Source organism: Ixodes scapularis, unplaced genomic scaffold (genome assembly GCF_016920785.2).
Source record: "Ixodes scapularis isolate PalLabHiFi unplaced genomic scaffold, ASM1692078v2 PGA_scaffold8__174_contigs__length_109621045, whole genome shotgun sequence".
In the NCBI taxonomy this organism is placed as follows: domain Eukaryota; kingdom Metazoa; phylum Arthropoda; class Arachnida; order Ixodida; family Ixodidae; genus Ixodes; species Ixodes scapularis.
The window spans coordinates 98,304,038-98,315,588 of NW_024609883.1; the positions used below are offsets into that span (position 1 = coordinate 98,304,038).

Consider the following 11,551-nt stretch of genomic DNA (forward strand, 5'->3'; position numbering starts at 1 on the left):
ACCACGTGTTCGTGGTGATGGTACGGGCCGACACTACTCAACCCATTCTGGAAGACAAGTGGTCGCTCCCAAGAGACTCAATCTGTAAAACTTTGTTTTTTTTCACAGCCAAGGTGTCCGATACTCTCCTTGAACATTCTAAAGGGGGGATTTTGCGGGCGGTGCTAGTGCCAAGTTTGGACACTTTCGGTAATCGGGTTGCAAACACTGTGCCCACGTCTTGTGTAAAAAGCCATTGCCTCGTGTGATAAAGGTGCCTTTTGGTTCCTAGCTCTGGACGCTCAGTTGGTTGCTTGCCGTCGCTGGTGGGCTGTGCAGTTTCACCGCCGGCCACAGCCCGGCACGGCAGTGTCACAAAGGAATCAACCTCATTTTTAATGCCAAAGACTTGGAGAACATATAATAAACCAACTTTTGTGAACTGAAAGTGGCTGTCATGACAAGTAGTTGGAATGCCTCAGACTGCTCATGTCGGCACAAGAATTTGTTGCAAACTGTAGCGCGTACCTCTGTCCGATATAGTAGTCGCAATATTTGTGTACTGAAAATAGAGTTTGTGCACTGTGCATGCTAAATTTCATACACTTTTCCATTGTTTACAAACCCACGCCCCAGCGTGTAATCTTCACAGCCTAGCATGCGCGTGGTCGTCAGTTGTGAAACCGTCCAAAGCACGCGCCATACACACAAACACTAAAGATGGTATGAGAGCGTGTGACACCTAAAGAGGGCATGATCCTCTTCTGCATTATGCGCGAAAGTTCCAACAACGACCATGTGCTGTGGCTACCAACGCCGCTTCCGGCGGCCCACCTGGGAGCAAAATTGGTTTACGGTAGTGTCGTTACTGATTTCAGCGCTATTGATGGTGAAATTTTGGTTGCACGTCAAGGTCCCCACATGTTCTTCCTCTGGGGTGACAGACATCTTCCTTTGGTTTAATCTGTAAACCCTCTAATCTTCATTTGCTGGGGCATATTGACGGAGAATTTTAGTAATTCGCACAATTTACAATGCAACAGCTTGTTTTCAACATCTTGAATTTTTGCCTGTGGCACACGCAATGGCATCTCAGTTAAAGCCCCTTCATGTTTTAAAAGTAGCGCAAAGTGCGTCGATGCACGAGGCACGTGCAACATGCAGCCCTTGGGAAGATCATGGCGACACAGCGCAGCACTGAGCTAGATTTCAGACGCCATGTCCTTCCCAGAAGTGGCACACGGTACGTGTCTCGAGAATTTCCACAACAATGAATGGCGCCACTTTTCCCAGGATAGAGGGGCTTTAATCTCAGTCTGCCTGTTGCCCCACCAAACAGTTCTGCTAGGAGTCGACTGTGGCCCCACCATTACGTCTATTTTTCTTTATTAACCACTACATTTCCGCCCTTTTTAGAGGATATGTGTGTATTAAAATAAAACATCCAAAAGTATTGAAATTAATTTAATCAGTCCTAGTTAAAAATTAAGAATAATCAAATGCTCGCTACTCTGTCGTGTAGTGTGCAACCAATCTAAAATTAAAACCTGGCAAGTTTGGACAACATTTTATTGCGTTGAGTACTTCTGACAGGAATCCTAACGTCCTTGATTTCTTTCATCATGACCATCTACCTTTGCTTTGAAACATTTATTTAACGACCAAAGAAGTGGCCACCATATCTGCCCTGCTGTTTGGGCATAAAAAGAGGAAAAGCTTTTAATCTTCTCGGGAGCTTCCAGGGCGAATGAGACAAGTGGCAGCGATCAGGGACTCCTGGGGCTTCAGTAGTCTGGAGTCACCTGGTTGATCTCGGCGAGTATGGTTTCCTTGAGTGCCGTAGGGAGGTTCTGAAGTTGCCCGACTGTGACGTTGTTGGGGGGCCAGGTGCACTGCGAGTGGAGGGTGAACGGGCAATCCATCCCAAGAGCTTGGTGACAGGGTGAACACAAGTGTAGCATCCAGAGTCATGTTGCGCTGGTTGCGGAAAAAAGACGTCCGAGGCCCGTTCAGCTAGCTCCTCGGGAGAGACACCTTTGCGAAGGGCAACAGTGGCAGCAAATTGCCTAGGTTTGTGGTCCCCGAGGAGAGAACGGAGGAGCCTTCAAACTTTCGAAAGATGGCTATTGCCGGAGATGGATCTGCACAGGGAAGTCCAGCAGTTGGAAGCGAGTTCCGAAGTGTAGCACGAGATAGTCTTTTGGAGTTTATGTGAAGGTTTGAGGAGTCGTCGTGGTCTGCGAGAACGGCGGTAACAGGCCAACAGGTGAATGCGGCGGTCCAGTAAGTAAATGCTCGTCAAAGCGGCATCGTCCGGTACGGTTAGCCGCTTTGTGGCAGACTTGTGGGCGGACTGGATAGCTTGTATAATGTCGGAAAAGCCAGCAAGTTCCATGACAGAAGAAAGAGCTGCTCGGAAGTTGTCCCACTTAGTGAAGAATGTGTCGCAGCAGGCGCGACAGTGAGATAGGGTTGCGGATAGGAAGTCGTAGCGTAAAATAATGGGGAGGTGATCACCGCCGAGGCGGTCGCCGGCGACATGCCATCTCCAGCGTCGAGGGTAACGAGCACAGGTAAAGTCGGGGCAGGTGTCCTGCTGTTGGGAGGATTGTTTGATACGTGTGGGGGTGTCTGGGATGTTGAGGAACGAAAGTTTCAGCCCTGTGAGGTCTGCAAGAAGCCGCGTGCCGTGGGGAAGGTCAATGTCGTAGCCCCATGCGTGTGTTTGGCATTAAGATCACCGCAAACGGGAACGTCGTCTTTTGGATAAAGACGGGCGAAGTGCTTAAAAAAAGGGATGTTTAGCGGCTGCCTTGTCCAGCGGTTTAGCGATGTGTCTGGAGCCACATAGACAGAGAAGAGAAAAACGGGCCGTTGAGGAATTGGCGGCAACCCGTAACGCTGGTCATTGCAGAGCACCTCTGTGAGGTGTCGAGAAGAGTGAAGCACACTGATCGATGAACGTACAGGGCGGAACGAATCCAAGGCAAGGGGGCACTAGTCTCAATGTTCGGAGCAAGTCCATCGTACTGTGGCAAAGAAGGGAGGGGGCCGTTGATTTCTTGTAGAGCAAACGCAGCGGCCATGTCGGATGACGAGTGAAGATAAAATTTTTCGATGAAGTCTGCCTTCTTCTGTTTAAGCGAGCAACAGTTCCACTGAACAATCCTGGGGGCGCTAACCATGTTTGCGTGGTGATAGTGGGGGGCCGCCGAACGGAATGATGCCCTGCATCGCGAGGCGCCCGATTACTGCACGGGTGCAGGTATCCACGAGAGTAAACAGCGAGTTTTGCATCGTCGGAATTCGCTGCGTGGCTGCCAGCATTTGTTTTGTGAAAAGGGTGATTTGTTGTTGCAAGCCAGTAAAGTCTGACCCTGACGGAAGTAGGGCAGGCGTCTCACTAGTGCTGTTGACAGCTCTCGCTGATTCTGCGAAGGTGGTCCGAGGCGGTTCTGATGTTGGGACTTGTGTGAGGTCGGCGGTGATGTTGTGTGCCGGCGTTAGGAGTTTTGTGGCGAGCACCGGGCGGGAGTCAGTCTTCTGCTTCGCAGACCTCGGTGCTGCGATGAGGGCTTTGGGCGCAGATAACAGCACAGCTTGCTGAGCAGGAGCTAGTTTCAGGCGTCACTGGTGGTGACGCCGGCTTCTCTTTGGATGTTGATGAAGGCAACTGACGACGCTGTGTTGTGCCGTTGGCTTGGGTGCTGTTGGGGCACTGGGCAACGCGAGGCTGGTGCCGTCGAATGTAATGAGTGCCGACCCAGAGTTTGTGAGAGGACCGGCCTGGAGGATAGCAGATTTCCGGCAATGAAGGTTTTTTAGGACGCAGAATCCAGGTCGCCAGACTTTTTTTATGAATCCGCGAACCTGGCCACGGCGAATGGCCTCGTAGCCTTGCACGGAGACCTGCAGAGTGCCGATCGGGATGTATGTTACATTGAGGAATGCATCGCACACTTGAGACAAAGCAGCATCAACTGCAAGTTGATTACTGCAGTCGAGGTACCTCACTTGGTAGGGGGCTGCAATGGTGTAGGAGACCTGAGGTCTATCTGTGCAGCAACTGCAGAGTCAATGGCAAGAAAGACCCCGTCCATGATGCGGCATGGTTTGGCCGGCCGTAGAATGACAGTGTGGGAGAACTCACTGCAGAACGATGCTGCTGGAGGCGCCGCGGGCGGGGCCGCCTTACGTCGGCGAGAGACAGGATGCCATCCGTCCTCCAGGGGGAACGAGTCAGGGTTCGAGTCACGTTGGATGCACCGGGGTGAGGTGGTAAGCTTAGTCGCAGCGGCGCCGAAGAAAAAAATGCCACGAGCACGCTTCGTTTCATTGGCGGCAGTGCGGATGTGGCAACTGTTGTTGAGGGGCGACAACTTGCTTTCGGGATCATCGTCGCCGAGGATGGAGAATGGATTCTGAGTAAAGACCGCAGGTTGAATTCACGCGGCAACAAGTGGTGCATCAAGAAGCGACGTGACGGCAGGAGTGGTTGCACCGGCTGTGGGTGGTGCATTGAGCGGTAAGCTTCAGACAGCGGGAGAAGCCAGCGTGGCCTCGGTGGGTTGTGAGTCCATTTCGTTGGGTAGAGGAAAGTCCCGAGGGCCGTAGTCGGTGCTAATGGTCGTCATGGGTCATGAGGGCGTGTGGGCACAAAAAGTTGCCGGAGCTGAAGTGAGCTAGATAGAGAGATATGGCCTCTTTTTTCTCCACGACCATCTACGAAGCCACAAGACTGCAGCTCTAGCTTCGACTGAGCAGTGGCTCTCTCGTGAAATTGCACAGCAAAGCACAGACCTTCCAGATAGAGTCCAGGCTCTTGCTCATACTGTTTGGGAAAGTACCCCTCAAGATTCGAAAACACTTCATTTGTCCAATCACTCGTTCCACGTGGATCCGGACCTTCGCAATCGCCCTAGTTTTCGCTTCGTCCTCCAGGGAGAGCTGTAGCCTTCCCCCAAGGAAAGGTGGAATGTTCAGGTTAGCCCCTGCAGCTTCGACCTCTTCAGTGATCAAAAAGCCTCTGTCCGCCATGACAGAGTCTCCGGGCTCAAGAAGGTTGCATAGCCCGGAACATGCGGTCAGGGCTTTGTCAGAGACGCGGCCAGGGGCAAGGTCGCTCACGAACGACACGAACCCATTGGGGGTGATGCCCAGCAGTCCCTTGGCAGTGTTGTGGCACTTGTAGCTTGAGTAGGTATCACTCTGCACCCTGAAGTCGCTAGGTGTCTCGATGAAGATTTCCGTGCAATCCAGAATGACTCTCGTCGATGGATACGCCTCGATGAAGCACTCCGGCATGTGCTTGTTCACAACCTGTCGCGACGGCCAGTAGTTGAGTTGAGCAAGGTAGTCCGCTAGGTAACCAATCCAGAATGTCCACACCCGGCTGACTGTGCTGATGTGGATACGAAACCGGTATGCAAGGTCCTGCTCCAAAAGTCCCACCCTCAGGCGGGACAACACGAGCAGCAGCTGATCATCCATGGATAGATAAGGTGACCTTCTCTGCGGACCTTGACTTTCCTTGTGAGCTTCATAACCTGCCTGAACAAACTTGTAAAAGGCGAGAAATCTCTCCAGGGAGTCGAATCCCGTGTAGAAGGCCAGTTTCTTTGGGTCCTGTTGCACGGCTGTGAGCGTGAAGTTCTGAAAGGGGATTGTAGCATCGATGACCTCCTCTGCTTTGTCATACATCTCCTCAAGATGGGCTACTTTCTTCCGCAGAGCTTCATTTTCTTTCTGTAGACGGTCGTTGTCCTTGCGCAGTTTCTCGTTTGCAGAAGCGAGCTCCTCTAGCTGCCTGATGCGATCACGCAGGGCTTGATCGATACATCCTGTGATGCTGTACTGGTGGTCTGCCAGATGGGGAGATAGCAAAATAAATATCACATCATTTTTGCAGTCAAATATCAAAACAAAAAACTAGGCTTTCTCCTTGTAATTGCCTTGGCTCTGCCAAATAGCATATCATGTGCCATACAAAAAAAGCATCACATGTTAAAGGGGCCAAGAAACGATATGCATTTGGATGTTCTGCACCTCATACAAGCATACTGACGTCTGTAGCACAAATATAATCTATATAATAATCTATATACCACAAACCAGAGGCTCCCCTGCCAAGGTTATATTCTGAGGAATAGAAGGCTAATTTACAGTCAGAAATCACAATGTTGAGAAAGCCTAGGGTTCACACCAGGGTGACGACACTTGAATACAGACGGCTTATGAACTGGACCCAAGCACTGAGTGAGCACCTGACTATTTGGTTACAATCAATGCCATGGTAACTATTGGGGCTTGGGCTTGTGTCTAATCACTGCGCCAACAGTAGCAGCTAACCCCTAACAGTAATCATGTGATTATTTTACCTGGCTGTGAGGAAGAGCAGAATATTGCTTGTTCTCAAGCTTTATTGTGCGACAGCAGCATTTAGCAGAAGTAACTGAGTCGGTTTATGACCTCTTTAATGCTGCTCTGTTCCACACGAAGGAGCTATAATGGGAATGCTGGCTATTCGCCTTGAGATCCGATCGTCAGGGGTGCTGCGGGGAAATGCGGAACTAAGCTTTGTTCTACACTTACTTGGAGCACGGAGAATGCTGCGGACGCTAACTCGAAGCCCTGAGAGGCTCCGGTGCAGCGTTCGTGCGCATGCATTGGAGTCAACTGCGAATTCTAAGAGCATGCATAGCCTTGCCCGTGCTCCATAACAAAAGTGGGGATGGTTTTTTTGTGGACGCCAGAGAATCGCCGCTTGTCTTGTAGGAAACAATGGATAAACAAAAGCATGTGTCCCCACTTTTCAATCTGGATCTTGAGGCAAATAACATGCAAGCAGGGCTGTGGCAGCATCTCCTTTGTACCTGGCAGACAATGAAGTGAGGGTGTGACCGCAATCTGAAAGAACAACTCCGCGGGTACCTTGCATGTGCGGTATCTTAGAGTGCACCGTGCCATATGGTGCTGCGAGTATGGAACGGCCACAACTTGCGTGCTATAGCCAGCGGTGACTGAGTTAGTACAGTTTGTAAAGTTCGACGTACTGCATGTAAGTGTTCCATGCACCTATCGGGACTGCTGCACAGTTGACAGGGATGCCAAATAAACAGACGAGCAACACTGATGCTCAATGTTAGGAGCTTACCGCTAGCTATTACATCATCAGTGTCAGGGGCACCAGCGGAGGCCAAGGGGCTGCCGGGTTGTGCTGGCTCCTGGCTAGCAGGCAGGGTCACGGTCTGTGCCAGGTCAAGGTCCGACAGAAAGTAGGCCGGCAGCGGCTGCAGCGCATGGCGCTTCCTTGCGCAGATCATGTTTGGGACCTTTGGGCAGGCCGCAACATCTGCAGGCAAGGATAAGGCAATTGTTCACGCAATTATTTTATAAGCATTACATACCGGCTGGAATTCTGTCTAGCACAGGGCACAGCTTACACTGTACGGAGCACATAACATGTCAAACAACCAAGAGCTCAGCTGGATCAATAGCGGTCACTGTTTCTACCCTTTGGTAGCTGGTCTGGAATGTTGTAGCCAAATAGCGATTGTTGCAGTTCTTTCTGAGACGAAGTGCATTCAACAGCCACCGGCGTATAAAAGAAGGGAACAAAGTTTATATCCTTATTCAACATAGTTTGGCACACAACAAAAGGTTTGTCCCAAGCGAGCCAATCAGAGTACACTTCTCTAGTAAAGAGCTGTCACATACATTTGACTTCAACACTTCAATCAGTTCACAGGGGTTATAGAGTCTGCCACCTGCCATGTTACTGTGAAATCGACTATATTCGGTGCCATCTTAGGCTGTCCATACTTGCCTAAAGGGCCCTTTATTAAACATAATTATATTTCCGCATTCATATGTGTTTCCATTTGTGACACGAACGATATGCACAGCTGCAACTTCTTACAAAGCAGTTGGCTCAAGCATATTACGACCGCAAACTCCTGACAAGGCATGTCCAACTCTATCTGCTTGAATGGTCACTAGGAAGCTGCCTAGTCAAGCAAACACGGTGGACAGTAATTATAGAGTCCTTGCACCTGACGTCAGTTTTCGCTCAAAATATTTCTAGAATTCATGTTGGTACATTTTCTCCTATGTTTTTCTATGTGCTAAGAGAGTGTTTTCCAGCTCGCTGAAGTCCTCTTGCATTGTGACCGACTGTGTCAGATAGAGCAGTCGGAAATATAAAGAAGCATCGTCTGGTACCGTTCAAACACACTGCTGTTATTTAGAGTCGAGATGAGCTGGCACTTCAATGTACGACAGGAAACATGCAGAGCCTTCACTACTTTCCACAACGAGAGAGCTGGATTAAAAGCTGTCATTTGGGGCCATCAGAGATGAAGGCAGCAGAGCGACATCCCCTGGTGCCTTGAGCAGCAAGCTAGCTAAGCCAAGCCAAATCCTTGAAAAAGGCAGTCAGTAGGTTTATATGCCACCTATTCCCACTGCAAATTTAATGACGGACGAGAATGTTATACTTTTTCAGTTTCAGTGATATCCTTGATGCTACTTAACCGCACGTCGCAAAACCTCTTTTCGATTGCAGTCCATTTGCGTCGTCTAGCCGTTGAGAGATCTCATGTATTCAGACAAAACATTGTTATTATGTCTGCAGCTCTACAAAATCTGACATTACGATTGCTTGAAGCTCCGTCTTTTTCTATGAGAGCGATGATTGCTTCCGTAGGTCACGTATTTCGCCATGCTCACTGGGTAGCACCGCTGTCCACAAATCACCAGACGCCACCAGCAGTGACGTAGCTCACGTGAGAAACGACCCATGTATACAGTGATCACAAGCAAGAATATAAGCAGGGAAAAACAACTATTGCAGAAAGAAACAAAAATAGGCAAATAACATACACTTCGGAAATGTCCTGGTTGGAAAAAACCGGGGAGCTTTGTCCTCGTACTTCTTTCTCCCAGTTTCGTTAAAATGAGCGCCGCATATTCTGCTGTCAGAGGTTGGCGTCCACAGAGAGAACCGTCCAGTGGTACCTGCATGCAAAAGAAGCAGTTAGCACCATATTAAGATTCACCCATTCAACTTTGGAGCAAGTGCAACTCAATCTCAGTGGTAAGAATGGATGCAGCAGCCGTGGCGTCTGAACAGGGGCGTCAGTAAACTATCCGGGCAAGGGGGTAGAATTCAGTTCTCCTCCTCCCCCATCGTCACCCCACCGCCTTCTAAACACTTCCAGTACCATTGTGCAGCGGGCACTAAGAACAAGCACATAGTTTATGCCTAACAAACCTGGAGTGGATGCACGCTGAAAATGATAGAAGCACTGTGAGAGTATCTTTGCTTTAGCTGTAGGGTAGTGAGATGAAGCGACATTCCTGCGATGCAATCAAATATTGGTATGTCGGTGCAGGTGGAAGTGGCCAAGAGAGTGAAAAGGGCACATGCAACATCTGGGATTCTTTGAGATTGTCTTTTTTGTTTCAGTCGTATGTTGCACTTATAGGTCAAAAATAATGAATGCTATTTTTATTTTTAAAAAAAATGTGTTTCGCAGGTATGTTGTACATATGGGTAAAATGACTTGGGCCACGTCGGACAGTACACACACTGTACCTTCCTGATCATTGTCAGGAAAGTGTAGATAACAAGTAAAAAAATATGGTAAATACCTTTCCTGTTGATTCGCTGTACCCAAATGTTGCGTAGATGGCTGTTCTTCGGAAAGCGATTCCAGGACACATGCTTGGCAGTGAGAGTGGTGTGGGCACAGCCCGGTACACAGCAGGTTGTACCGCCCGTCATGTGGCTTCTGAGGGTGACCTAAGAAGATACTACATTCAGCTGACATCTCGAATAGTGAAATAAATAAGTGAAGTGACCATCAGTTTCAAAGTTGCAGTTGCTGACATAACTCGCTTGCTAAGGGCCCGCTCAACTCACAACCGCTGTTAAGAGCGATTGTGAAGCTATGCGATGTACTACATACGCATACCAGCCGCGACGATGAATCACCGGCGCTCGCGGACGGTCAGCGAACGCGAGAAAAGTGACGCCGCGCGGACGGTTGTTGACGAGCGCTGCCGAGGCACGCCGACCGCTGGTACAGCTTCGCAAGCGTCCGAAGGGCAAAAAGATCGCAACGACAAAGCACCGTCCCGAATGTTGAGCACGCAAGCAGTACTCGATATCCCACGCTCACATTTCACAGGGCGAGCGCATCACGAAGCGAAGGCATGTCGGCCTTCGCTTCGTGATGACTACTTTATTTCTCTGCTTACAGCGGTGACATTTGTAGTGATGTTCGAAACTGCTCTCTCGCGACCGCACACGAGTTAAATGAACGGCCTAGGAGCGGGATAGAGCGTAACGGCAACAGTCAGTACTCACCCCGGGAGCGGCGAACGAAGCGGCGTGGTGTCCGTCGACGGCCGCGTCGAAAACGATGGAATATGCACAAAAACACGTAATATACAGAAGAAATACAAAGCGCTGAACGAAATAGATACACTTATGAACAAGAAAAATACACTGGAGTAGATAAAAAAGAGGATTATTAAGTATAAACAACGAAGATGAAAAGTATGTCTAGAGCGAGGTGATGCGATTCCAACGGAGAGCAGCCAGACGACGGGGGCCGACAGAACACCGATCCCAAGATTCCTCGCGCGCGCGCCGGGGCGCTTGGGAGGACTGCAAATGGTCTATTGTGAACGATACACCTCAGCCAACATGCCACCAACGAAGCGCAGAAGAGGTCACGTGATCCTCGGCTTTACGTCACGATAAGGGGCCGCAAGGTGGCGCCACTCCATCTTCTCGGGGCTAGGTGGCGTAAGCTACCGCCCGATCCAAAGGGCTCAGTCGGATTCATTCATCCATCCATCCATTGAGGCTAATAGCGACTTTAATCGCCGAACACGTCAGTCGAACTCTACAGCTGGGAATGTCCTTCAACCGGCGAACACAATACGCTTCGTTCGTTGAAACCTTCTAGAATCGTGTACGGGCGGAATATGAACCCGGAGGTTGCCAACGCGGGAGGGCACAGAACCCCATTGTCAACTTGGAACTTTAGAGACAGTGGTAACAAAAGAGTAAGGGAAATCCTAGATTCGCCTGCTCTTGCTGAAGGACAACGCTGCCGTTCTTTCGAGCGCGTCAGTGGAACGCCCTTCAGCGTCTCCGGAGATGTATTCTCAAGAAAACAAAAATACATAACTGATAAAAAAAATAAAAGCTCGAGAGGCAGTTGCCGTTTACTGAAAAGAGACCAATAAACCACGAAACGAAAGCAGTTGTCTATTTGGTCGTCAAAGTAACGAGGAAAATAGCTCGTTGCATTTGAGGTCAAGCAACGCGTTCTTTTTGAGAATCGGTAACGTGAAACGTGTCTAGTTACTTTTTTGGGGGTCACGTGTATATGTTTGCCCAAAAATTGACTAATTAACTTTTTAATTTGTGAAAATAAACCTATACCTTGAATTAGAACCTTGCTGAGCGCCATCGAAAGTTCTTAAAAACGTGCGCCTGCTGCACGACTGTTAGCGCAGCCGCCGCTTCGCACGCGCTTTAAGTCGTCCTAAATTTGAC

At 49.5% G+C, this 11,551-nt stretch overlaps 1 protein-coding gene across 2 annotated transcripts; it reads right to left on the reverse strand.

Annotated features, from left to right (window-relative positions):
- Positions 1-1,534: 1,534 nt before the first annotated feature.
- LOC121047595 lies at positions 1,535-10,669 on the reverse strand. 2 transcript variants are annotated; one of them, XM_040502963.2, is made up of 5 exons: positions 10,349-10,669; positions 9,631-9,781; positions 8,860-8,994; positions 7,133-7,330; positions 1,535-5,840 (listed from the first exon to the last, which is right to left on the reverse strand). In XM_040502963.2, the coding sequence occupies exons 2-5, from the start codon at positions 9,761-9,763 to the stop codon at positions 4,726-4,728; spliced, it is 1,581 nt and encodes a 526-aa protein (XP_040358897.1). In that variant the 5' UTR covers positions 9,764-9,781; positions 10,349-10,669; the 3' UTR covers positions 1,535-4,725. The 2 variants fall into 2 exon arrangements, with proteins under 2 accessions (XP_040358897.1, XP_040358898.1); XM_040502964.2 differs by having other exon boundaries at positions 9,631-10,357.
- Positions 10,670-11,551: the final 882 nt, after the last annotated feature.

Coding starts and splice junctions, on each gene's coding strand:
- LOC121047595 (XM_040502963.2), bottom strand. CDS start 9,763: ATGACGGGCGGTACAACCTGCTGTGTACCGGGCTGTGCCCACACCACT. Junction 8,995..9,630: donor ACAGCGAATCAACAGGAAAG/GTATTTACCATA, acceptor TTTTGCATGCAG/GTACCACTGGACGGTTCTCT. Junction 7,331..8,859: donor AACCAGGACATTTCCGAAGT/GTATGTTATTTG, acceptor CCTTGCCTGCAG/ATGTTGCGGCCTGCCCAAAG.